Here is a 24,175-nt window from a genome sequence, read left to right on the forward strand (position 1 = left end):
AAAAAACACTCCTTTATGTGCTCTGTCATCTGAAAAGAAAACCAAAACCTTTTTTTCTTTTTCAGGAATTAAAGTAAGTTCTGAATCAGATCTCTATCTACTAATGACTTTTTGTTGGTGGTTTGTTTGTGTGTTTTGTTTTTTTTTTAAAGCCAATGTACACTGTCCTGAGACTAAAGCTCATAAAGGAAATAAGGCCGTGACCTTAGCAAGTCTTATACAAATACTAGTACTACAAGAGAGATTTATCAGAAGCAGAAAACACATTATGAGCAATTAACATAACTGCTAGTAAGTATGGCAAGCAAGCGATAGTTACCAATTTAGATCTATAATCCATGAGACAGATGGAGGCTTTGCTGTGACTTATATGAATCAAGAGTGGTCACACTGTTGAACCTGTGATGTAGAAGCAAAAGGATTACAATATTTAAGACAAAGATGGGTAACGAGAATATTACAGAAGACAGTAATGGGTGGATAGGTTAGACTGGGGACACAGAGCTGGGTAAAGGTCTGAATTTCCTTCAGAAGGTAGCGGGGAAAGCCCTGTAGTGTACAAAGATAAAAAAGAGACAGTACTCAAGTTAGTAATAGATACCAAGAGAATAGTAGATACCTGAAGCCATCAGTTTAGAATTTATTAAAGGGAGATTATCTAGATTAATCTAAATTTTAATTTCCAGAGATGTTCTAGAAGGGGATGCAAACCCTCAGATAGGAATTGTTACACCCTCATCACAGAAAGGCAGCAAAGGGAACAGAACCACGGAGGAGCTGAAATACATCTCCATGTATTTCTGTTTTGCACAAAGCCTGGGTCAAAGTCTACCGCACAGCAAATGCCAATTACAACAGGACGTGTAAATGTCTGCAACCCCACTTACAGCACATCTATATAAAAATAACTGCCTTAAAACAATAGGTTTTCCACATTTAGAAGAAAAAAAAAAACACATAACAGAATTCAGTCCTCATTTTCATGTTTAATATAATCTAAAGGCCAACTTCACCTCTGGTGCGTTTCCTCTCCAGCAGACAAGTGTGAACCCCCACTTGTTATCATGACTTATTTTATACTGCCTTGTGGAGGCTGCTGAAACACCCAGACAAACTCAGACCTCATGTAAATAAGCTGCAGCCACCAATTCTAGGTAACAATTTGGATCAGACAAGGACAAATCCTTTCTCACGATCCACACAATTGACAATCACCTCACTTCGCACACAAAACGGCACCTTGCTCTTGCCCAGACTACTCCACATTTTTCTTGATTACGGTTCCCTGTGTTCTCACAGCCCTGGCCTCTGCAGCAGGTATTTCTGTCACCACCTCTGACTCTCACTTCAACACTGTCCACGGTTTCAGGGAACTTGGTTTTGAAGCTTCATCCAAATAACTTAACTGCTAGATCTAGAACAAAAATAAGTCAACAGTGGAAACAGAAAGAAAAGCCACTATTTTGTTGCTTTAGAAATGTCAGCCCCTCATCTTGACAGCAAAAGCTAAAATTGATTTATTAATGAAGTCTTCACAATCAGATTTTTGTAGTGGACTTAGTCTGGAAACCACATGCTGTGAATGAGTTCAATATACGCATGACAACTGAAGAAGAGAAAGCTCTAAACAACATGGCCAGTTTATCATTACTCATTCAGATTTGGGAACACAAGCTTCAAAAAGTGCTGAGAATTTGCTGGGTGTGGAATAAAAGTCCAGAATCTGTGTCTATCCTCCCTTTCCCATCAACTCTCTTAACTTTACCATCACGATTTGTCAGGCAGCAGGCTGGGACTGTTGTCAGAAAGACTTCCTGGAGTCAAACATCTCTCTGGGTGTCTGGAACCATGCCTCTCCCGTTTCCTGCATAACGTTCAACATCCTTAATGTCCATTTCAGAGCCATGGAAAAACTCTCAGGAAGAAGAAATTTATTACTCTATTTCTACAATGGAAAAAATAAAGTAAAGTAATAAGAGTTTCCACATTGTTTACTCTCTGCTACGAGTGTTTTCTTTGTGGCTCTTTTAACATCACACAGGTTCCTGCCTGTTGGCAAACACGCTGCTCAGAAGGCACAGAGCACACCACTTAACAGCCCAGGGATCTCCCCTTCTGCAGGGGAACTGCTGGCTGAGCCTGGCTCAGCTCTTCCTGAAAGGGTGTGAGAGACTTACATCCTCTTTCTGCCCTAGAGAGCAGATGCAGGGAGGATTTCCCCAATTCCCTTAATATTCCAGCAAGCCTGGAAACCAGAGGAGCCAGGCATTTTCTGGAGCTACAGAAGTGCTAGCCAAGGCTGTCCCCAGCACGAGCTGAGAGGGCTGATCGCTGCTACAAGACACGCTGTCATTAAAGCCTTCCTGCTACAAACACTCCAGCCATGGCTGAGGTAACAGACTTCAATCCTCATTTGACTCTCCAGCTTTGCAGTTCTACCTCGGTTTCTCCAAGAATAAACTAGCAAATGTATACTGCCTACACTGAAGCAGCGCGGTGGAATAAGAACGCTCAGAGCAGCGCGCACACAGCGGATCCGTCACAACTCTGCTCCAAGAGGGGTTCAGCTCGCCGCTGGTCCTTCCCCAGCTGGAGGACCGGTGAGGAGCGAAGTGCTGTGCCGGGACACAGCGAAGCCGCCACCATGCCCGCCCACTCTGCTGGAAAACAACGCCAGTTCAGCCACACGAGGGAATTCACACTGCTTGGAGCCACCGGCCGGCCGTACGCTGACTCTGACACCCATCCCACAAGCAGGCAAGAGACATTTGCAGATTTTCCTACGTCACCAGGTCCAAAACCTTCCACCTGTACATAAAAATCAGAACCGAACCGGGTGACAGGAGGCTGGCTTCGTCCTGTAGTAACACTCGTGCCGCAGGACTGCGTGGAGACAGGGCTAGCTCAGAACGGCGCCGCGGTGCAGGTGAAGTTTGTTTGGCTGCCTTCTGCCCCCAGCCTCAAAGCAGAAAATCCATGAGGGACACGTTACTTCCTTTCTCTGTGCTACGCTGTCCATGCTGTGAGGTAAGCCAGCTGCTATCGCAGATTACAAGTGCCCCAACAATTCACAGGTTTTAACTAGCTAACACTCCCGAACGTACGTCTTATTGCTTATGTCAAAGACCAAATACGACTGCGCTGCAGGGAGCTCAGCACGCATTACAGGAGCTCACTAAGTACCGCAGAACTTCAACCAGCGTGTACATGAAGTACAGCTGAAAGGCCAGCTCGGGACACACTCGATTTTAGCCATTGGGACGTGCCTCCTGCAAACGCCCCCAGGCAGCACCCCCGGCCTCGCTGGGGAGGCTCAGGGGACACGCGTCCCCTCACACGAGGACCAGCCAGTGCGGTGCACGGCCCTGCAATACGTACTGCTGCCAAGAAGCTCCCTCATCTCCCCTTTTTGATCGGGGGCTACATCAGACCATGGCAAAATGGAAGTAGGAAGAACACCACAAAACACGCAGCTCAGCTCACGACTACTACAGGTCAGTGATGGCTAGCATGTTAACGAATGCACTGCTTTGCTACACCTAAGGCTGAGCAAGAAATACTGCTATTAAAACCTCAAAACATTAAGTCTTCTCAACTTGTTACTTGATAACGTGTCAGATCTGCAGAAAGGGCGGCAGTTTTGTCAAAATTGCAAAGGAAGTCTGATTTAGAGATTGGCTTATGGAACTCTCTTCTGACTTGCAATACAAATTGCCCTGATAAAACAGTCTTGAAGGCAGCGATCACACCAAGGTCTCAGTAAGTGCATATACAACTGTCTGCAGGACAGCGAGCACAAATAACAGGAAAGAAAAGCTTTTTAGTTACACGCTCATATATAGCGGTATACAGATTCAATTTACAGCCTGACAGAACTCCCATGATCCGCATCGAGATACAAACACGGGGGTCAAGACTATGTTCCACTGACAACTTTAACTTAGGATGGAGGGGAAGGAGGAAGAAAAAATAGAAAAAGAGGGCTATTTTAACCCAGGGCTAACCCAGGCTAGTATGAAGCCCCACAAAGAGTTATCAGCACAAGTGTGGGTGCAGCACTGGATAAGGAGTGACAAGGAACAAGCCTGGAGAGGTTTGAACCGGGTTTGCCACCAAGAAGGCGTGCAGAGAAACATGAATTAAAGTTCTGCAGTCACAGTCTTGGGCCAAGGGAAAATTCACATTCAAATTAACCTTTTTTTCTCTTTTGGGTCAGGTTAGTCTTAATGGAGGTCAGCTCAACCTGGTTCACTGCACAAACGTGCCATGAAGAAGGGAAGGACAGCACGGGGACGGAACCTCGGGAGGCACAGAGACAGGAATGATGGTGCTGGTGTTGGCGATGCCGCCGTGATCCCACAGCACAACGCCACCATGGGCATCGCACGTCCCTGCCTTGCTGCTGGCACACTGAGAAAAAACACATGGTCTCGGGACAGGTGGCAACAACACCGTGTATTTGGCACCACGTGAAGTGGAGGAAACGGAGAGTTGGTGCTTTTAGTGAGTGAAATTGGGATGGTGGAGCTACTCGGCTTCGTACAGCGGGCTCGCTGCCTGCTGCTGCTGGGCGCTGTGGACACACCAAGCGTCCTCCACCTGTGCGGCGGGCGAGTGACACGCGGGCGCTCTGCGGGCCACCAAGGCGCAGCCAGACCCTCGGGAGGCAGCCGGCCTCTGGCCTTCCCATGGCAGCACCAGCAGGAACAAAACCCCGTCCGTCTCACTGCCGGGCAGTTTTTAAGCGCTGCCGTTCGCCCAGCGGAAAACATCCGTGCAGAATGACAGGAATCGACAAGGATTACGCACCAGCTGGAAAACAGCCGGGGAGGCCACAGCCTCCAGCCCCCCCCCACTCCCCCCCCCCGCCTAGGTTATTTAAAAGATAACGCAACGGTATATCACCTTTAATAAATATTTATTTTAGAGCTGTGGCTGCATTTGGGTTCTCCTCGCTGCTCCTCGGGGGGGGGGGGGGGGGTCTGCCCTTAACACCCCGCGGGCACCGAGCCCTCAGCCCGTCCGAACAGGGAACCCGGGACGCTGAGGGGGGGCGAGGACGAGGGAGGAACCCGAGGGGAAGCCAGGCGAGGCGAGGCGAGGCCAGGCGCCTTCCCGCCCTCCCGCCCCGCACACGAAGCCTGAGGGGACGGCGCCTGAGGGGACGGCGCCTGAGGGGACGGCGCCCCGGCGCCCGCCCCGACGGCTCGGAAGCGCCCGTTACCGGCGGAGGGAGCCCGGCCGCCGAGCCGCTGCTCTTACCTGGGGCGGCGGCGGCGGAGGAGGAGGAGGAGGAGGAGGAGGAAGGGCAGAGCCGAGCCGAGCCGTGCGCCGGTCCCGCGGCCGTTGCAAGCGTGGCGGGAGCCGCCCCCCCGCCGGCACCTGGGGCGGCCCCGAAGGCGGAGCTGTGCCGGGGGGGGCACCGGCAACGCCCGGGAGGGAGCGGAGCCGCCCTCGCGGGGGGGAGTCCCGGCACCGGGCTGAGGGAGAAGCTCGGTGCAGCGGCGGGACTGAGCACCCCCGAGGGTCCCGTCAGGGCTCGGGGCGCCGCTCAGCTCCTCGTGGGGTGCGAATCCCCTCAGCAGCCCCCGAATCCCTTCAGCAGCCCCCGAATCCCTTCAGCAGCCCCCGAATCCCCTCAGCAGCCCCCGCAGCTCGGGATGCGGAGAGCTTTGTGCCGGTGGGACCGTAACTTGCCGTTCCTGGTCTTGCAAGGGCTGCAAGAGGACGTTTCTCTTCAGTAGGAGTGTTGACTCTGAAGCCTAGTGATGGCACAAACTACTGCACTGCTATTGAGGAGGAAAAAAATGAGGTGGTAGCTGTGAGCTCTTTGAATTGCTTGCCTGAAAGAGGTCTGACAAAGTGCTTAATGAAGACCCTCTTGTCTTTAAAATCCTTCAGACAGACCCCAAGTTCAACATCAGAGGCTTGATTTCCATTGTGACCTTTCTCTGGCTGGGAAACCAAACCAGCTCTCAGAGATGATCCCCGAGAGAATGCGAACAAAAATTAATAATGAGTGTTTTAAACACCCCTCTGGCATGACTAATGAGGCACTTCCTAAACAGCCAGCCAAGACGGCAGCGCGTTTCTCCACTGCCTGGCTTTAAGCAGGCGGCCAAGCACAAAGAGCAGGTTCTTGGTTCACGAGAGCAGCTCCTTTTCAGGGGAGATCAGCGCAGGAGCCACCTAAAGATTCAAGAACTGCAAAATTGCAGCCTCCAGGGACCAGCTCTGATCTCAGGGCTCTAAACCAGAGCAGAGATGCTGCTGTGCCCTTGGCACATCGCTCTGAGCACTGTTCCCTTCCTGCCCCATCTCATCGTGGTGGAGTGTTTGGTTTGGTGTGCGGCACTTTGGCTCGGATACTGCCCACACTTTGTCTGCTTGCAAAAAGCTTCTTGCACGTGTACTGATCTGAACTGACCGTCTTTGGACTGGCTTGTAGGTCAGCCAGCCCTTGGATAAACTTTAGCTTTATAACAGCTCAACCACTTGAAAGGCGTCTGTAAATTACTTTTACTGCTACGATTTCCCCAGGGTAGCTGACCAGTTAACAGTTTGGTGGGAAGGTAGAAAGCCAGAGAGCGCTGCAGTGCTACATACTAGAAAACATCCAAGGCTTGCATTTTAGGAGCAACACAGGAGTGCTGCAGGGAAGCCTCAGGAAAACCTCTTCCCACTGCAGATCAGAGATGCCACGTGGCTTCTTGATTTTACTCAAGTCAGAGCTATTTGCCAGGTGGCTCAGCGGACAATTCTACCCAGCATCTAAATGATTTCCTACCCTCACCTAGAATGGCAATGTTTATTTGCTGTCGACACCACAACTAAAAATATTGTTATATAAGCCAGGACACAGTCATCAAGAATCTAACCAGCCCTGATTTAAGCCTTAAGTGAGACATCAGCTTTGTGTAGGCAACTTGACATAATCAATACTATAACAAAACCCAAGACTCATTAGAATAGTTATTTCAAAGACATTCTGTCAGGCTTGACACCTGCAGAAGTCTTTTTAGCTCTTTGCAATCCTCTCATTGCTCTGGGAAATGTTTTCCGCCTTTTCCAAAGGCCAAGTTCCACACTACCCAGGACAATGTCTGCAGCGATGGTGCTAATGCTTTTCCCTCCTTCTGCTGACTGATGCTCAATCTAGAAAGCATTGCAAGCCAACAGCCCTGTAAAGCATCAACATGGAAGACAAGTGGTCATGGGCAGATATCTCCACCTTTGAGGGGTGGGACACATGATGATTTAGGCTTACCTGGGCATCTGGTTAGTGATCACCTAATTTACCAACCAAGGATAGCAGCCACAACAAGCGCAGAGGCACTGTGCAGCCTGCTTCCAAAGGCACTTCCAGACTTCACGCTCTCTCTGAAATGCCAGTGTTTATGTCCAGCTGCACTGGAGGATTATAAAAGCCCTCTCTCAGGACTCACTGAAAAGAGGGATGCACTTAGGTAATTAGGGGACAGAGGAATTTGTAGTGATTCTTTTGCAAGGCTGTTTTGGGGTCCGTCTATCATTTAGTTTTGCCCTGTTTCTACAATTTAAGAAGAGAAAATTGTTTGCTCTTCTAGTGCACTTTCCTTCTAGGATTTGATATTATGTGGTCATCAGTTGCTTACATGGCTTCCAGTGAGGGAGTTCTGTATTATCTTAGATTTATTGGTGGCCAATTGAAGACAGGGAATGGAAGAGAACTCCCACAAGCACACGGAGTTGGAAGGGAAGAGCAGATGTTACACTTCATCTTGTTTTCTGGCATGTGGATCTCACTGACTCTCACAGCAGTTGAGCAAACATATTTATCAAGCATGATATGCATACTCCACTACTCTCCCAACGTTTCTAATTCAAGTTACTGCATCCACACAAAATGCAACTGACCTAGAGAAACAATTTTAATCTCTTCAGTTCCTTCTTTTCTCAAAACAGTATTTTATCTATGACTACAACAAGAGCAGCACCAAAGCACCTAAATCAAGGATGATGCCCTGCTATGGGTGATGCTGTAAGCAGTAATAATACTAACGATCCTGTGTCGAAAAGGCTCATTCTCTAAACTCATGATAAGCTCTGGTCACATAGGAAGAACAGTATCTCATCGAAGCACAGTTTGCACATGGAGCAATGGCTTCAGCTCATTACCAGCTGTCGTCTGGGGAAGCTCAATGAAAACATGCCAATTGCAAGAAGAAAACCAAATCATCTTTGTTTGAATAGGTAGCACACATCCAGGCACTTCCTCACTTCAGTGAGGAAAAAGCAGCATGTATGCCCCATGCTGTCTCTCCAAGAGGTGTGTGAATTTCATTCTCTTCATCAGAGCTAGTGCACCAAAGTTCTTAAAAATGTCGTTTGCAAACGGATCATACCAGAAACTGCACAATAAAGTGACATCCAAATTTGACTGTGCTGCCAACAGAGTTTCTCTTATGCACAGCATGTTATGTTGTGTCCTGAAACATGCTCAGAAAGCAGGGAGAACATCTGCAGTTCTCACCAATTAATATTTCTGCAGCACTTCTACCTCCCCCATACAGTGCTTGTGCTAAATGGCTCAAAAATGAGTACATACCAGTAAACAATTTCTAACCAGCAACTGGTTACCTACAGCCTTCGCCAGACACAGTCCAGCCTGTGCTGCCCTGAAGCCCAGCTCCCACAGGCCTTCATCCCGTTCCCTGGGGTGGCAGCAATGGCATCATGCCCTTTGGAGAAGGGGGAAACTCTAACAAGTTGTCTCCCCATCATCCCCACATCATCGCAGAGATGTGGGAAGAGTCACCTGTGTTGGTTGGAGGAAGGAGAACACGGGAGCAGCTCAGAAATGCTCAATTGTTTTGACAGCAGCCACCCCTCGGTGATCCCATGCCCAGGACGTACCCTGCGTGCTCCCTGCACCTTGCTTGATGGGCTGCTCTGCGCCTGTCCCCGGGACGAGTGCCAGCACTGGTGGCGTGTCACGTTTCCTGCTGCTCTGAGTCACAACCTGGAACGCTTAAAGCACAGGTCAGCCAGTTTCTGCTTCCAGGGTAGTTATGAATGGAGAAGCTTGGTCTCTCTCTCTCTCTCTCTCTCGCCCCTAAAGGAATCTAGCTCTAATTTAGCCAGTACAAAATTACGCCATATTTGGCAAAACCTGGAGGAGATCGCAGAAGCCTCGCACCCTGTTCCCTCTGCCTGCGACAGGTGACAAGCCCCAGGAACTGGCTGGCAGCTGAGATGCCTCCTCCTCGGCACGCTGACGTGGTGGCAGCGGGCTGGCGGCGCAGGAGTGAATCGCCACCTCTCCTAGGAGTGGTGTTCCCCAGACAATGGCAGGCCTGGGAATTGTGCGCAGCCACTCCTTACGCTAGACAAACTTTGAAAGGAAAAGCAAACTGAGTTTATCTGACTAAACTGCTTAACAAATTGGCACCTGTTTCTTGGAGAAAGAAAGGTGGAATGTGTTAATAATATGCCAGATAGTTTTGAGAGAAAGTGACTTTCACCAGTTAACAGACCTTCATAGTTGCTTCTTGGTTCCCTTCAGACAGCAAACTCACCTGCTAGCTAGCCCCCAAGACAACTTACACAGCTCTCTGGAAGAGGGATGCAACCTTTTAGATCAACCTTACCCTTTCCTTGAAATGCACATGAATCGGCAGTGAAAAGTTCCATCACCTCCACGGATACATGGCTTGCATCCACACAGGCTTACTAGTACCTCACTGCAGAGCTGTTTCGTTGCATAAGCTGTATGTGAGGACAATGAATGAAGCTCATTAGCAGTTTGATACAAGTTAGATATGATGGCAGACAAACAGACACGGGGATGAAAGTGCATTTGACTAGTACCTCCTAAACTCTCAGCATGCCAGAGTGACGGACGGGTTGCTCTGGCAGTGCTGGCGTTCCTCCCTGTTGCACTTTTGTTCCCTGCTGTGAAGCGTGGTGAAGGAAAGGTTTCCCGAGCCTCTAGCTGACACTTCCTTAAAGCCTGCTCAGCCCCAGGTGCACAGAGCAACCTCTGTTCCTAAGCAGCCAGATGGCTAGCTGCAATCTAGTCACTCTTTAATTAACTTTGCATTTTTCCTCTGTGGGTTGTTTCTGGGAAGAAGGGAGCTGACAGCATGTTTGTTTACACGAGATTGATTTGGCCTGGCACTTCCCTGTGTCTATACTAAGAATTTTGACGTGTCTTTGGGTTTTGTTATCCCCATAAATGGAGAAGCTGAGAATCCAAGGGGATTTCTGTGATGTATCTAAAGAAGTTACGTAAGGATGGAGGTTTACTGCAAGTCATATGCAAATAGATATGAAAACAAAATGAAGCTGATGGGGGCAAACTAATCTGAGGCCTTGGTTACTGTGCGCTGTTGAGTTGCTGCAGTGTATAATTAACTTTAGACTCAACTACAACAACAGTGACCTGTAAGAAGCTCCCCAAAACCCCATGGAGTTGCTTGCATGCATAAAGTTACACAATATACATACAGCAGCTCTTGGGAGAAAGGTTCAAGATGTATCCCTCTGCATGGCAGAAAATGCCAACCAGTATTTTTCACCTGATCTAGATCAAAAAGCAGAAGGGTGTAAAGAATCTGCATTAGGAATTAGTGGCTAAAATTTCCAGGTATAAAACTAGCAGGTAGACAGAGAAAATGGGGATGCATCAGAGTAGTGGCGATGGAGATTAATTTTGAGTAAGAATGGTCTTAAAGGTAAATGATGAAGCACACTTCCCACACCTGTCACCAAAGGGAGATCTCCGTAGATGGACAGCTTTCTAAAAATCACTTTGAGGCAATGTTTGCTTCTGACATCAGAGCATTTTGTAAAGCAAGGCTTTGGGACAAATGATGTGCATGTCACAGGCTGTAACTTCACTGCAGAGTTAAGACAAGGGCAGAGCTGCTGAGAAAGCATGCCTGGAAAATCACAAAGCTGTACCCTGCTATTCTGCATCAGAGATTGGTTTTCATAATTATTATTTGTTGAATCATATCCCAGATGAGCAAGCAGAGTCCTCCCCCTGGTGGCAAGCAGAAAAACACATAGCAACGAGTTTTTACAGTTGTGTTAATCTAAGGCTATAAACGAAGTACGGAGCATCAGACAGGACCTGTTTTTTATTAGGTCAACTGATACATCTGGGAAAAAAATACAATTTTGCAGAACACAAATCATTTTTCAGGACTTACACAGAATTATTTACTTTGAAGGCTGATACAACTTGAGAACAGTTGCTGAGTTCAATTTGACAATTTATTAGACAATTTGCAAGAGGAGCAGAGTATAAAACTTGTATAATAACTTTTAGTAGCTGAACAGGGTAATTGCAATGTGCAATAATCCCATTATCTCCACTGAGTCCTTGTCTTTTAGTGCTCAATTGAGTATTACTGTCTAAAATCCCTTTAAGGCAGAATGGTCTGGAAAGTAAAATTCATACCACCACTAACAGTAAAAATGGACTCAGTAGGCAAGTTGCTTTTATTGTATCCAACAATTTTCCCCAACTAACATCCTCAGGTAGCTTTTAAAAAAATTATCTGTAGAAAATTATCTCTCTGTGTTTGTTATTGGAAGTTATGGCAAGTGCCTCTTGGACAGGATTTTTTCCTTTAGATGACTATTTCAGTGGATGAGGGGAGAGCAGTGGGTGTTGTTTATACTGGCTTTACTAAGTCCAAGACTAAGACTTTCCTTTTTTTTTTTTTTAAGACTTCAGAAGGGCTTTTGACTGTCTCCCATAGCATTCTCACAGACAAACTGAAGCACAGGCTACGTAAATGGACAGTGAGGTGGACTGAAACTGATAGAACTGCTGGGCTCAAAGGGTTTGGTCGCTAGTGGAGTGACCAAGGGGTGGACACTTCAACATCTCCATTAGCAACCTGCACGGAAAGATGGATCGCACGCTTGGGATCTGGCAGATGATATGAAACTGGGGAGAGCAGTTGACAACCAGACACTTGTACTGCCATTCAGAAAGACCTCTACAGGCTGGAAAAAGAGGCAGAGAGGACTATCAGGAAGCTCAACGTGGAAATGCAAAGTTCTTCCCCTGGGAGGAAGAACCCATGTATCAGTACAGGCCAGGGGCCAACAGATTGGAAAGCAGCTTTGCAGGAGGGATGCACGGGTCCAGGTGGAGAACAAGTTGAACACGAACCAATGATGCACCCTTACCAGCAGGTAGAGAGAGGGGATTTTTCCTCTCTATTTTTCTTTTCAGTTCCAGTAGATAAACACTAGGTATAACCTCGACCTCAACTGTATTTGTTAGTGTAAGAATGGCTGAATTACAATTACATGAAAAGCAACTGTTGTATTTTAATTATATAAAGGAGAAACCTTCTTCAGCTGAGACATTCAACACTAATAACCACTGCAACATAAACACAAATATATTCCCCAGTCTTTAAGAATGGAAAACTATGCCCTTCATCAAAAAACACTGTCTGCATGCTTATGTTTAAAAAGGTTTAATTTTTCACCCTGGTACAAAAATACAGTACAATGTGATGGCAAGGCATTAGCCAAAAACATTCAAAGAATAAAAGGGGATTCCCCGTAATGCTTCAACATAACCCACCTTCACTCAGTAAGACAATCAAAAGGTGAGTAAGTTCAGTTTCTGCCCAAAGGCAAATAAGGATGAATCACACAGAGTCTTACATAAAAATACATTTGCAGAGCTAATAATTTTACATGCTACTTGGACATTGATGAAATTTACTCTACTTGGCTTAGTGGCAAAATTTATGGTTTGGGATGTCTAGAAAACACCTGGCCCAGGAACATGTCCCACTCATATGAATCCCCAGTAAAACAATGGGATCACACAATAATACCAGTGAGAAAAGAGGGATCCAACCCTGATTAAGCATCAAAATGTCGGCTACTTCTAGTTATTCCAATCACACTGTTTGTCTTCAAATGAATGTTCTGCCCTACACACCTCCCTTTTAACACCAATATTAGTGGTTGCTCAAACACATGAATTGATGTGTTTGCACATTATCTGGTTGCAAAAAATCATTACAGTACACACAGCCAGGCAGAGGAGGAGATAACACTGAAAGTGATGCATGTGTGTGAACTCCAAACAGGGTTTAACCTAACATTGTTGACAGGAGAATTATGTCCCTCCAGTGCATCTACATTCTTGGTCAGTTTAATCATTGCCTTTTAGAGTTTTGAAGTGATGGGAAAGCGTCATTCAGTGTATTCATTATAGTTCATCTCCCAGGTGTTTTTGTTTGAAAGCATCACCTGTGAGCTTCTCTTGGGCCTCCTTCATCCCTTGAACAACTGAAAGATCAGACAGAGAGAGATCAACTATTAATCTAAAGACAAAAACACCAAGATAATGGTAATGAATGTATTTTAAATCAACACAGAGTTATATGTGTACACAGAATGTAAATCTACAAAACAACCCAAGGGAAAACAAAACAAAAACAAAACAAAAATCAGGCCTGTGCTCTTCTCCCAACTATTTATGAATTGGATGATTTTCCATGTGACAAATGGAGGCAGCTTAGGTCCTAGAGACATTACGGTAGGTATTAAGGTGAATCATGATTCTGAACATGGTTCCTCAAAGCACAGAGAGTCACTCTGTGTAACAGCTCCTAGTTATGCTGTGATGTAGCATTTTTCTCCACAAAAAAGTGAAGGTGTTGTCCTTCACTCAGGAGACACCCAGAGCTTCACATTACTAAAAAAACACTTCAAATTATTTTTCACATACCTTGATCAGCATTGGTATAGAAATACTTGTAGCTGGGGTTTCCTTTCTCATTTATGATTTCTGGGTGAACTTTTCCGCTGGGGTCTATGAAACAAGAGATCAAAGAAGAAATTTAGGTGGCAACAGTAAGAACATGATCCTCTGAGTGGATACAAAAGCTGTGAATGTCCTACCCATGAAAAGGATTCTAGGAATGTAACCTCCATCAGGACTAAAGGCTTCATCCTTTGGCTCTTCATCATCCTATCAAAGCAAGACAGAAAAGAGGGAATGTATTAGCAAGCTATCTAACAACACAGTACTCATTTTAAAGAAACAAGCTATTGCCTTCAGATTCCATTTACCCTGAGCAATTTACAACTTGAACAGACAATAGGTACTGCAGTATCTTCCACTTTCAAAGAAAATAAGGTTATTTCCACCTAAACAAGTATAATTTGTGAAAGTAATCTTTTTTTTTCCTGTCAATTTGCATTAAACATTGCTTAGGTTTAGAAATGTTTTATACATCAGGAAAGAATAAATACGAATTCCTTTACAGCGGCAACAGCCTGATAGACGGTAGGAATTGTTAAAGAGACAAGCACAGAGTCAGGTTTATAAACACAGTTAATAAAACTATACTGAAAAAAAAATAAAAACAATTAGCTGCATCAATCATCCTGCATACCTACTCAGGAGTGCAAGGGTTAGGATGAAGACAAAAAAACAGATGCAACCAGTTAATGAGGATTCCAAATACTTAATTACTAAGCAGTAACATGGATACAAATCAGAGCGTAGCGTACCTCGAGGTTGACCATAACAAAATTATGGGCAAGTTCAGAGATCTCCTTAGATTCAGCAAACTTTGGCTTCAAAGCTAATTAAGGAGGGAGGGAGAGACAGAGAGAGAGATGTGTAAATATGGAAAATATTTCAGGTTTTCAGATCAACATCAAAATCTCTACTCCATTCCTGCCTCTAGAGAGCTAGTGATTTTCAATGAGCAGTAGGTAAATGGAATGTATGTATCAAGCTGTTGAAGCCAGGCTCAGAAGAGGCAGTAACTAAAGTGATCCCTGCTGAGCTGCCACATGATGAAGCCTGGCCAACAGACATATGCACTCATTTTGGAACCAACGGAACAGAAGCAAAAAGCTTGCTCTAAACCATTTCTTACTCAGCTAGTTCAGCCTCAGCCTAGTCATTATGACTAGCTTGTTCCTTTGTGATGCTGAGAGAGAAAAAGCCTCACCTTCTAAAACCATCAGCCGAAAGTAAGGGCAATATAAGGGCAATCTCTTAATTCTCAGAGATCATTCTTTCCCTCCCATTTTTACAGCCAAGTGCAGGAAAAATTGCAGCCACTACAGACGTGCAGCATTTCATGTTACTTTGCTGGCATTCAGGCATGACTGGCTTTTGGCAGCACTAACAGGTAATGCGGTGTGATATTGCACCGCTCCAAATGAAATACAAGTACAGCTAACTGCATTTTGAATGTAAAGTTCAGGTTTCTCATGTTACTCAATTTGCATACAAAAGTTCATGAGAAATTCCATCAAGCTTTAGTGTTAAATACACTCACCTTTGCAAGCTCCACACCAAGACTTGTGGATGATAACCATAAGAGGCAAACCACTTTAAAAAAAAAGAAAAAAAATGTCAAATAAAGCTTACAGCCAAGCCTCTCAGCTATTACTTTATTATTTCTAAATTCTATTGTACATTTTAACAGTCAAGCCTTCTACAAAGGCTATATGTAACAGAAAATATGGCGATGCAGAGGGATTCATCTGCGTTTGTAGGTTTTGCTGTCTTGCAAGAAGTTTTCCAATCTTAAACACACGCCCAAATAATTTATTAGAAATGCCAACCAATGACTCTTGTGGAGTAGGAGACTTCCTTTTTGGAAGGTTTGCTGTCATTAGTTCAGACATGCATAGAAGCATAATTGGTCATGTGTTTTTTTTAAAAAAAGGCAAGGGTTAGTCACACCAGCTACGTAAGAGATCTCAGAAGGGATTTGCACAGCCACTTAAGCCAATGCAATGGGTGACAGTCATCCATCCATCCCTCTCGCCGTCACGGTCTGTGTGTTTCAGACACTTCTTTTGTAGCCTCCCATGATTAAGATCTGGGATCACTGAGCAATAATCAAACACAGTAACCTGGAAAACCTGTCAGCTTCCAGACTAGTTTCCCACATGCTGGTATGCTGAAATAAGTGTGAGAAGTGCCAGGACCAAGAAGGAAGGGAGCTGTGTGGAACTGCAGCCTAAATAAAGTACAAGGTAGAAGGACCAAAGTGAAGAGCCTAAGTTCACTGCAGAATGAATATAGAGAAATGCTTCTTACAGGACAACCCAGCGTACTAAGTTCAGCATATCAAGTACATCATGTGAATATTATTCTCCATCTCTCTTCCCAAAGACTTCACTTGACCTTCACTACCTACACTACCTGGAGGTTGATTCCACTGCCTGAGATACGTCTCATTTAACCTTGTTCTAAAAAATCCCCTTAGCATTTCGCCTTCTGACGAATTCAAGCTTAACAAGTTTGAATTCTCTAAGCTCCTTTGTAATGTATTCAGGCTGCATTATGTGATTAGACAAAGAGGCCTTAAACACGAAGAATTTCACATATTTCCTGTTGTAAATGCTGGTGACTCAATTAATCCCTCACTTCACTGCTCTCAGTAACATATCTTGACTATTTTACATGAAGTTTATGTTTCTAACAAAAAAAGTGACGTACTTACAGGTGATTTTTATTGCTATTGAACACATTTAGGTAGTACAACATCTACCTCAACACTGTTTGCATGTGGAAGTCCTTACAAACACTTTTCAAACAGCTGAGCTAGTGAAAGCAGACTAGCACAATAAACTACAGAAGACTAAGAACAAGGAATTGGGAATCTCATCCCTTTTCTCTTCCCATTTATTCCCTTTAGCTATGGAAGAGTATCCAAGGGAAGCTAGTAATAGTGATATAGCTTTCAAAATAGTAAGAACAACCTAAAATTAGGCAAAGGAAATGAAGGCATCTAGAAAGGTAAACAGAGAACATATTACATAGATACTTCTTTCAGGTAATGCCAAGCAAACACCACTGTGAACAATGGCAAATAATGACTAGAAGAACTGAAAGACAAGTTTTTCTTCAGCTGCAGATTGGTATGAAAAGAAATCCCTATCAGCTTTAAGTTATAGCTTTCAGGACCAGTAAAGGGTGGAAAGGAAGGAAGGAAGGAACATTTGGAGTAGTTCAAACAGAAGCCTGGCATTTATAACTAAATGACTGCTGTCATCTTCTTTACATAGGACTTTGTTTGCAATGAGGAGCAAGAATACACATTTCCCTGGTAAAGCTCATATTACATCTGTGCCTTCTGCCTGATGACAAAAATATACTTTTTTCAGCTTTTATACAGTCCAACCTGATTTTGCTCCTTCCTTAAGATAAGGCTGATTTAAGTCTGGAAAATATGCATTGTCCTTATCATCAAGGATCTTCACGTCAGAAGAGTTACCAGAAACACCTGATCTTTGGTACTGCGTCACACTTTTTTTTTGAGAGATTTTCAATGCAGATTTTAAATGCAATTGCTCAGAGTCTTGGAATACAAACTCTTAGCCAGAGAGAACTCACAGAAGTTTTAGAGATACTGCACGTGTTTCCTCACCTTTATTCTCTTTGACAGGGAAATTAATTTTATTTACATCAAAACATTTCTGTAGTCATTTCTCAGTTCTGAAATGCCTAAGTCCATTTAGCAACTGGTATGCCAGATAAATAGCCAATGCCATGCAAATCAATGAAGTAACCCTTCTTGCCCCACTTTACAATTTCCTCCCAGGTAGCACTATAAATACAATTAAAATCAGAACCCAACGACATTTATTTAAATGAGGAATGAAGCACCCACCAGAAAGTGAAAAGTATATCTAAGCCATATGAGTAGTAAAGACTGAAATTGTTGAAACTAAGCACAAAAATGAGTTACCCAGTCACAGCCAGTACAGACTTAGCAAGAGTTTCACCCAGAGCAGAAACAGCCATTTTAGTTCATCCTTCTTCGAAGAGCACAAGAGCACTCATTCTGAAACAATTAGTGATTTTAAAAGCATTTAATGATGACCTTGCACAGAAATGCCATAGCACGTTATTTCAATAAAACAGTCCCACGGGTAAATTAAATCTACTCACATTTAAGGCACATTTTATTGTTAAACCTGAAATAGAGAGGTTTAAGTTGGCTAAGCCAGCACCCTTCTGTTGTGCTGAGTTCGCAAATCTATCTCTTAGGTTCAATAGGATTTTTCTGAAGTTATATCCGAAAAATACAGCCTGTTCCAGTCTGGGAATTGAAGTCCCTTCTGCAGTTTGACATATCTGGAGACAGCCTTGGAAAAGCAATCTTCTTATTCACAACATACACAAAGCCACTGCACAGTGGACAAGTTTTCCTTATGGTCTCTATCTTCAGGCTCTGACATTTAGATACGACATGATTATCGGGGTGTAGGTCTCCACAGGAGACTTCACTTGCTTGGGGATGCAACAAGGCCTCCTCTTGGAAAAACACACGTGGGGAGAATGCGGTGGGGAGGGTGGCACGAGAGCCTCCCTAGGGATCTTCTTAGCAGTAAAACGTCAGCAGCTGCTGCAGGGCCACGGCATCCTGCTGCTGTCATGTGTCACGATATGCGACAGGCGGGCCACGAGCTCCTTGGGTCCGCGGCTGGGAGGCACGCTCTTGCTGCTGGCAGCGCTTTGGCCCGGGGCCTCGTCTTCACTGGATGCTGCGGCTCAGGTACTGCAGGAACATGCTGGCCAGCTGGGGCAGGTTTTCATCGCTGGGCTGCATCTTGGTGTAGCTGATGAACTGCCTGCGCAGCCGGCTCAGCTCGGCCATGCCGACGGGCCGGGTGAGCACCAGCCCTTCCATCACCCCGGGGACGCGCACCGCCTCCCCGGGCAGCACCCCGCTCCTCTGGGCGGCCATCACGGCGGCCACCACGTCCTGCGTGGCTCGGTCGAGGCGGTGCAGGAACTCGCACGACTGCAGCGGCTGGCTGCGGGTGGCCCGGTGCGGCGGCGGCGGGGTGCTGTCGAAGAGGGCGGCTCGGATCTCGGCCAGGGGCAGCGGCTCCTCGCCCCGCACGGTGAAGAGAGGCCGGTCCCAGCGGTTGCGGGGGTCCGGGGCCTCGAAGGGCGGCTCGGGGGGGCCGGCGGCGCAGTGCAGGAGGCAGAGCGCCGTGCCCGCCTGCCGCGCCGCGCAGTACAGCTCGTAGCGGCCGCTCCGCAGCTCGTTGCCCGCGTCCACGATCACCACGTCCCGCCGGCTCAGCCGCCGCTCCACCTCGGCCCGCAGCGCCGCCCGGCCGCCCTCCGCCTCGGTCACGACGTGCGCCCGCCGCTCCGGGCCGTCCAGCGCCTCCCGCAGCTCCGCCGCCCGCCGGCTCTTGCCGCTGCCCGGCGGCCCGCACAGCACCACCAGCGGCATCCTCCCCTCAGCGCCCGCCGCGCCGCCATCCTGACCCGGACGGGGCCGCGACTGCTTCCGCTGGGCTCCGGCCCGTCGCCATGGCGGCACGGCCTGCGAGCGGCCACGGGGCGCCGCCACAGAGGGCACCGTGCGGGTCCCCTCACAGGGGGGCGGCGTGGGGAGCCAGCAGGCTGCCCCTGGCACAGTGACACTGAAATCACCACACAGCCCCCGGCACTGTGACACCCGAAATCACCACGCAGCCCCCAGCTCAGTGACACCAAAATCACCACACAGCCCCTGGCACAGTGACACCTGAAATCACCACGCAGCCCCTGGCACAGTGACACTGAAATCGCCACACAGCCCCTGGCACAGTGACACTGAAATCGCCACACAGCCCCCGGCACTGTGACACCTGAAATCACCACACAGCCCCTGGCATGGTGACACCGAAATCACCACACAGCCCCTGGTGCGGTGCTGCCAGTTTGCGAACTGTTTTGTTTAAAAGTACAATTGCACTGGAGTTAGCTTCGAGAATGAGATGCTTTCAGAAATACGCAGAATCATAGAACGGTTATAGGTGGAAGGGACCTTACGGATCACCCAGTTCCAAGCCCTTGCCATGGGAAGGGACACCAACCACCAGGTCAGGTTGCCCAGGGCCTTGTCCAACCTGGCCTTGAACATCTCCAAGGATGGGGCATCCATAACCTCTCTGGGCAGCCCTCTGAGTGAAGAATTTCTCCCTAACATCTAATCCAAATCTCTGCTCTTTTAGTTTAAAACCATTCTCCCTTGTCCTGTCATTATATGACTGAGGAAAAAGCCGCTCTCCATCTTTTTATAAGCCCCCTTTAGGTATTGAAAAGCTGCAATAAGGTCACCCCTGAGCCTTCTCTTCTTTAGATTGAACAGCTCCAGCTCTCTCAGCCTTTCTTCATAGGAGAACTGCACAAAATTTCTCCATCTCCACAATGACCTGTAGCGTATGTAGACGCCGTTTCCAGGACCTCCAAGACATCCAAGGAGTGCTATTTACAGAACCAGATTTAGTCTTGAAACTTCCTGTACTATTGTCCCCAATACATCTTGCTACATAACAGATAATTTCGTGTAATTTTAATCGTCAGCCCTAAGGTCAGACTGCTGACCTGCATCAAGTGAGCAGGTCTGTGTTTCTAGCAAGGAAAAACAAGTGTGCATCACATCCATTGCTGCCCAGGGGGGATTGTGAGAACAAATGCTCATCCTGCCTAAGCACTCCCTCCTTTATCTGTGCCATTTAAAAACTTCCTCTGCTTTGTTGCAAGGTAACACTACAATTGTTCCTGCAAATACTGAAATTGTCTATTTTTTTTGTACATGTATATCAAATGAATGCTAAAATATCCAGTTATAAATGTTTGCTAGACTTCTGAACAGTACCATCTGTGTTAATATGACTAGACCTTGCACAGTGAGTGGAAATCAACAGGTAGATCAGTTTGAGAGCAAAATTCAATTAAACTACAAACCTGGAAAGCATAAGGAACTTCCACTAATGTCAACATTGTAAGATCTAGGTTATAAATTTAAAAATGTAAGTAGAATTTATAAGCATACAAATTTCTTCCTCACCTTTTAACAAGAAGAGATTCTGAGAAAAATATGTCAAAATGTCATTTTTAAAATCTTTTCATAGAGACAGTGTTGTTATAGAACTTAACCTAGAGAAGGTTCTACTTAAACAGCTTATAAGTTTACTATAGTTTAAAACTTCTTTTTGCAGACAGTAAAAAAACAAGTTGTCTTATGTCGAGATCTCAAATCTACATAGGTACATCCACTGTGATGGAAACTATCAGCACTGCTGAGTTCAAGGGACTGAGTACCACTAACGCATGTGTTTGTGGGTTTGGGATCCATATCTTTACTGTGACAAATGCTCAAAAAATATTTTCTTTTCAAAGACATGATAGAACTTCAATAATTTAATTCCACATCTGAATAGTCTCCTAAACCATCTTTATATTTGTTAATAATTAGTATTTTCTGTGGTTAAATTTAGGATTGATACAGAATCTTGACAAATTTTTAAAGCCACTTTTCTGTATTTAAAACTAGGTAACATACCTGGCCGCTGCCTCTTTCTTCCCATCTTCTAGTGTTCTCCAATGAATATGATCTCCAAAACCTGCCAGAGAGAAAGGTTTATAAATGCTGCATAGTTTAACATATCATCAGAGGAAAACAGTCCAACCCTTTGAACATTTTCAACTCATTATATAATCTTTTTTTACAGGAAATTATAATCTCAGTCCTGGGAAGACTTCTGTGAATACTTACAACCTACATGGTCTTACAAGGAATCCCACTGAAATTAATTAACAAAAACAAACCACAGAGTCATGAATATTTACACATATGCAAAGGACACCAAAATTTCCCCGAGCAGAGATTAAAATTGAAGTGCCTTCTGATTATTCCCCATTCTTCCTCGATCTGTGAACATTTATTAACTGATTACTGACAAATTAAACATGTCACCATCTGGCTTCCTAAATCCCACTGAATGTGAACTAGCACAAAATAACTAGGCCTTAAAAATACCTAGGCCAATAAACGATTATTAATTGCTCTAAAACTACTACGTTAAATACTACCACTGATGATAATTGTCACCAAAGAGTAAGAAAGAACCCCGTTACGCAGATTACTGAATGTTACAGTGACTGAACAACGCAGGAAATATTCTACCCAACAAGCAGATAACAAGACTTGTTGCGTCTTGTCTGTTGAGATAAACCAAACAAGCCCATGTCAACAACGGTAAAGCAGGGACTGCCATTTTTTTCACCCTGTAGCCAACACACCACTACCATCATGTGGCTCAAAGCCACACGGAGAGCTGAGATGAAGGAGATTTGGGAACTGTTCAGAGGGGAAACCCCTTTGAAGACCTCCCCAGAGGTCTCATCGCTCCAGTAACGCGGGGCTGTGCTCAAAGAGCAAACATCAGCCGTGGCATGCCCCTTCCCATCGCTGAGGCTCACTCAGCAACCCCCAATGCCTGGGACAGACTGTAACCTCACTGAGGGGGCAGATTTTGGGAGCTACAGGGGGACCAGGAGCCACAGGCTGCCCATTGCTGTCACAACGGCAAGTGGACATTGCCTCCAGTAGACACCTGCAGCGAGGCAGCTGAAGAAAGCTGAGTGCAGGGCCAGCAGTGCCTCCTTACTTCAGCATCCAGGAAGTTTGAACTGCTGGCACAGTATCTTTATCACCTTAGCTTATCTCCCGATACGAACTGCCATGACCATGTATGATGCAACACATCAAATATTTAGTTGTGCTAATAGTAAGGCGGAGATGCCCCCTCCATGTCCGCGTACACGTATCCGTGGCAGTCAGCCGCAGACAAGAGGCTGTGTTCGTACTTGCTGAAGGCAGCGGAGCTAAAAGCTGTTGGGTTAGCAGAAGTCATGTTTACTCAGAATATTGACACATTAGGTATCGCAAAGGCCAACGTGTTCAAACACGGGAAATCTTCTATTGTTCTAAGCAAGAAAGCGCCATCTTTAAAACTAAAAATCAGTTTGTGATGAGCTTCAGTCTGTTTTTAAAAGCATTACGCAAAACATTACAGCGTGTTTATTTTGAATGAGAGTCGATTAACCGCAGAATGAAAGTTTGCCAATCCCGATACGGAAATAATGGGGGCTCGCACCACAAGGCCCTGCTGACCACGATCCAGGCGCGTTACCACAGCCCTGGGAGATTCACCCGCGGGGCAGCCCGCCCAGGGTGAAGCTCGGGTCCCTGGCGAGCCGTGCCTGAGCCAGCCGTTAACCACGGCAATTAATTACACGGGGAGGGAAGGCGAGGAGCGGCCAGGCAGCAGGGAAGCCGGGGCAGTGCCATTCATCGCCTGCCAAGAGCCAGCGGCGGGGCCGCCGCGCACCTCTGCGGCCGGAGCGGGGACGCCGAGGGGCTGCGCTGCCTGAGAGCGGGGCAGCTCCCGGAGGCATGGGTGTAACTGGAGAAAAAAGCTGCAACGGCAAAGACCGCTCAAAGGCCGCCTTGTACCGAAGGGCAGCACCTCCCTCAGCTGCAGGGAGCTGTGGAGGCAGTGCCGGTGGGTTGGGGTACCCAGCCCGGTCCCCCCCCCCCCGGTCCCCTTCCAGCCTCGCCGCCGAGACCCCCGCGCCCGGCTCCCCGGCAATGCCGGCAGGTGAGAGGAAAGCACGAAGGAAACGTTTGCCTGACCCTTTCCGAGCCCTTCGGAGGCGGCTGCGGAGGCCGCCAGCAGCAGGCACAGGCAGAAGATGAAGACAGCCGCGGGCTGAGCCTTCATGGCGGCGCCGGCACCCCCGGGCGGACCCTGAATCTCCGAGACGCGGTAGGACCGGCTCCGGTGATCTTTTTCTTTTTTTTTTTTTTTTTCCTTTTTCTTTTTCTTTTTTTTTTTTTCAAAGCCAGGAAGTGATGAGAGACGGATGTGGGCGGTGCTGCCGGCCCCTCTCGGCTGGAAAGCGCTGGGGGAGGCGGCGGGGTGGGGGCTGCTTCTCGGGCCGGCCAAGCCCGGTGCCTTGCGGGCAGGCAGCCGGGGCCCCGGGGCAGGGTCCCGTCGGGCAGGCCGGGTCCCAACACCCCTGGTGGGCCCCTGATCGGAGCCGAGCTGCCTCGGCGGGAGCAGGCCTTGGGAGGGGGGGGGGTGTCGACTTTCTTTCCTCCTGACAAATAAACCTGGTGGTTCTGCAGCTCTCAACCGGGCGGTTGGGAGGGTAGAAGTGGCCATAAACGTTTGTTTTTGTTGGAAGGGGGCTTCAGTAAGAGGGAGGGGACGCGCAGAGCCGCCGTGAGCCGGGCCGGGTATAGCGGGCTGGGGCGCCCCGGGGCGCCGGTCCGTGGCCGGGCGGGCTGCAGGGCCGGCTGGCAGCACACAACGCTCGTTT

General features: G+C 46.9%; 3 protein-coding genes across 4 annotated transcripts in view; all 3 read right to left on the reverse strand.

Annotated features, from left to right (window-relative positions):
* The window catches only part of RAB3B (RAB3B, member RAS oncogene family), a 56,791-nt gene extending 51,374 nt beyond the window's left edge, over nt 1-5,417 (reverse strand). The window contains exons 1-2 of one of the 2 annotated variants that reach the window (XM_048061948.2): nt 5,263-5,380; nt 320-399 (exon numbers count right to left, since the gene is read on the reverse strand). In XM_048061948.2, the coding sequence (XP_047917905.1) occupies nt 320-340 (21 nt within the window). In that variant the 5' untranslated portion in view covers nt 341-399; nt 5,263-5,380. Of the gene's footprint in view, nt 1-319; nt 400-5,262 lie in introns of both variants that reach the window. The other variant, XM_048061949.2, reaches the window with a different exon arrangement.
* Nucleotides 5,418-12,466: 7,049 nt separating this feature from the next.
* Nucleotides 12,467-23,705, reverse strand: TXNDC12 (thioredoxin domain containing 12). The gene is made up of 7 exons (XM_048061951.2): nt 23,487-23,705; nt 21,351-21,411; nt 15,324-15,376; nt 14,542-14,615; nt 13,927-13,996; nt 13,754-13,837; nt 12,467-13,311 (listed from the first exon to the last, which is right to left on the reverse strand). Exons 1-7 carry the CDS (start codon nt 23,572-23,574, stop codon nt 13,232-13,234), a joined length of 510 nt encoding a protein of 169 aa, XP_047917908.1. The 5' UTR covers nt 23,575-23,705; the 3' UTR covers nt 12,467-13,231.
* On the reverse strand, nt 17,398-19,504 carry KTI12 (KTI12 chromatin associated homolog). The gene has a single exon (XM_048061950.2). The coding sequence runs from the start codon at nt 19,248-19,250 to the stop codon at nt 18,537-18,539; it is 714 nt and encodes a 237-aa protein (XP_047917907.2). The 5' UTR covers nt 19,251-19,504; the 3' UTR covers nt 17,398-18,536.
* Nucleotides 23,706-24,175: the final 470 nt, after the last annotated feature.

The sequence above is a fragment of the Anser cygnoides genome, chromosome 8 (genome assembly GCF_040182565.1).
Source record: "Anser cygnoides isolate HZ-2024a breed goose chromosome 8, Taihu_goose_T2T_genome, whole genome shotgun sequence".
NCBI classification, from domain to species: Eukaryota; Metazoa; Chordata; class Aves; order Anseriformes; family Anatidae; genus Anser; species Anser cygnoides.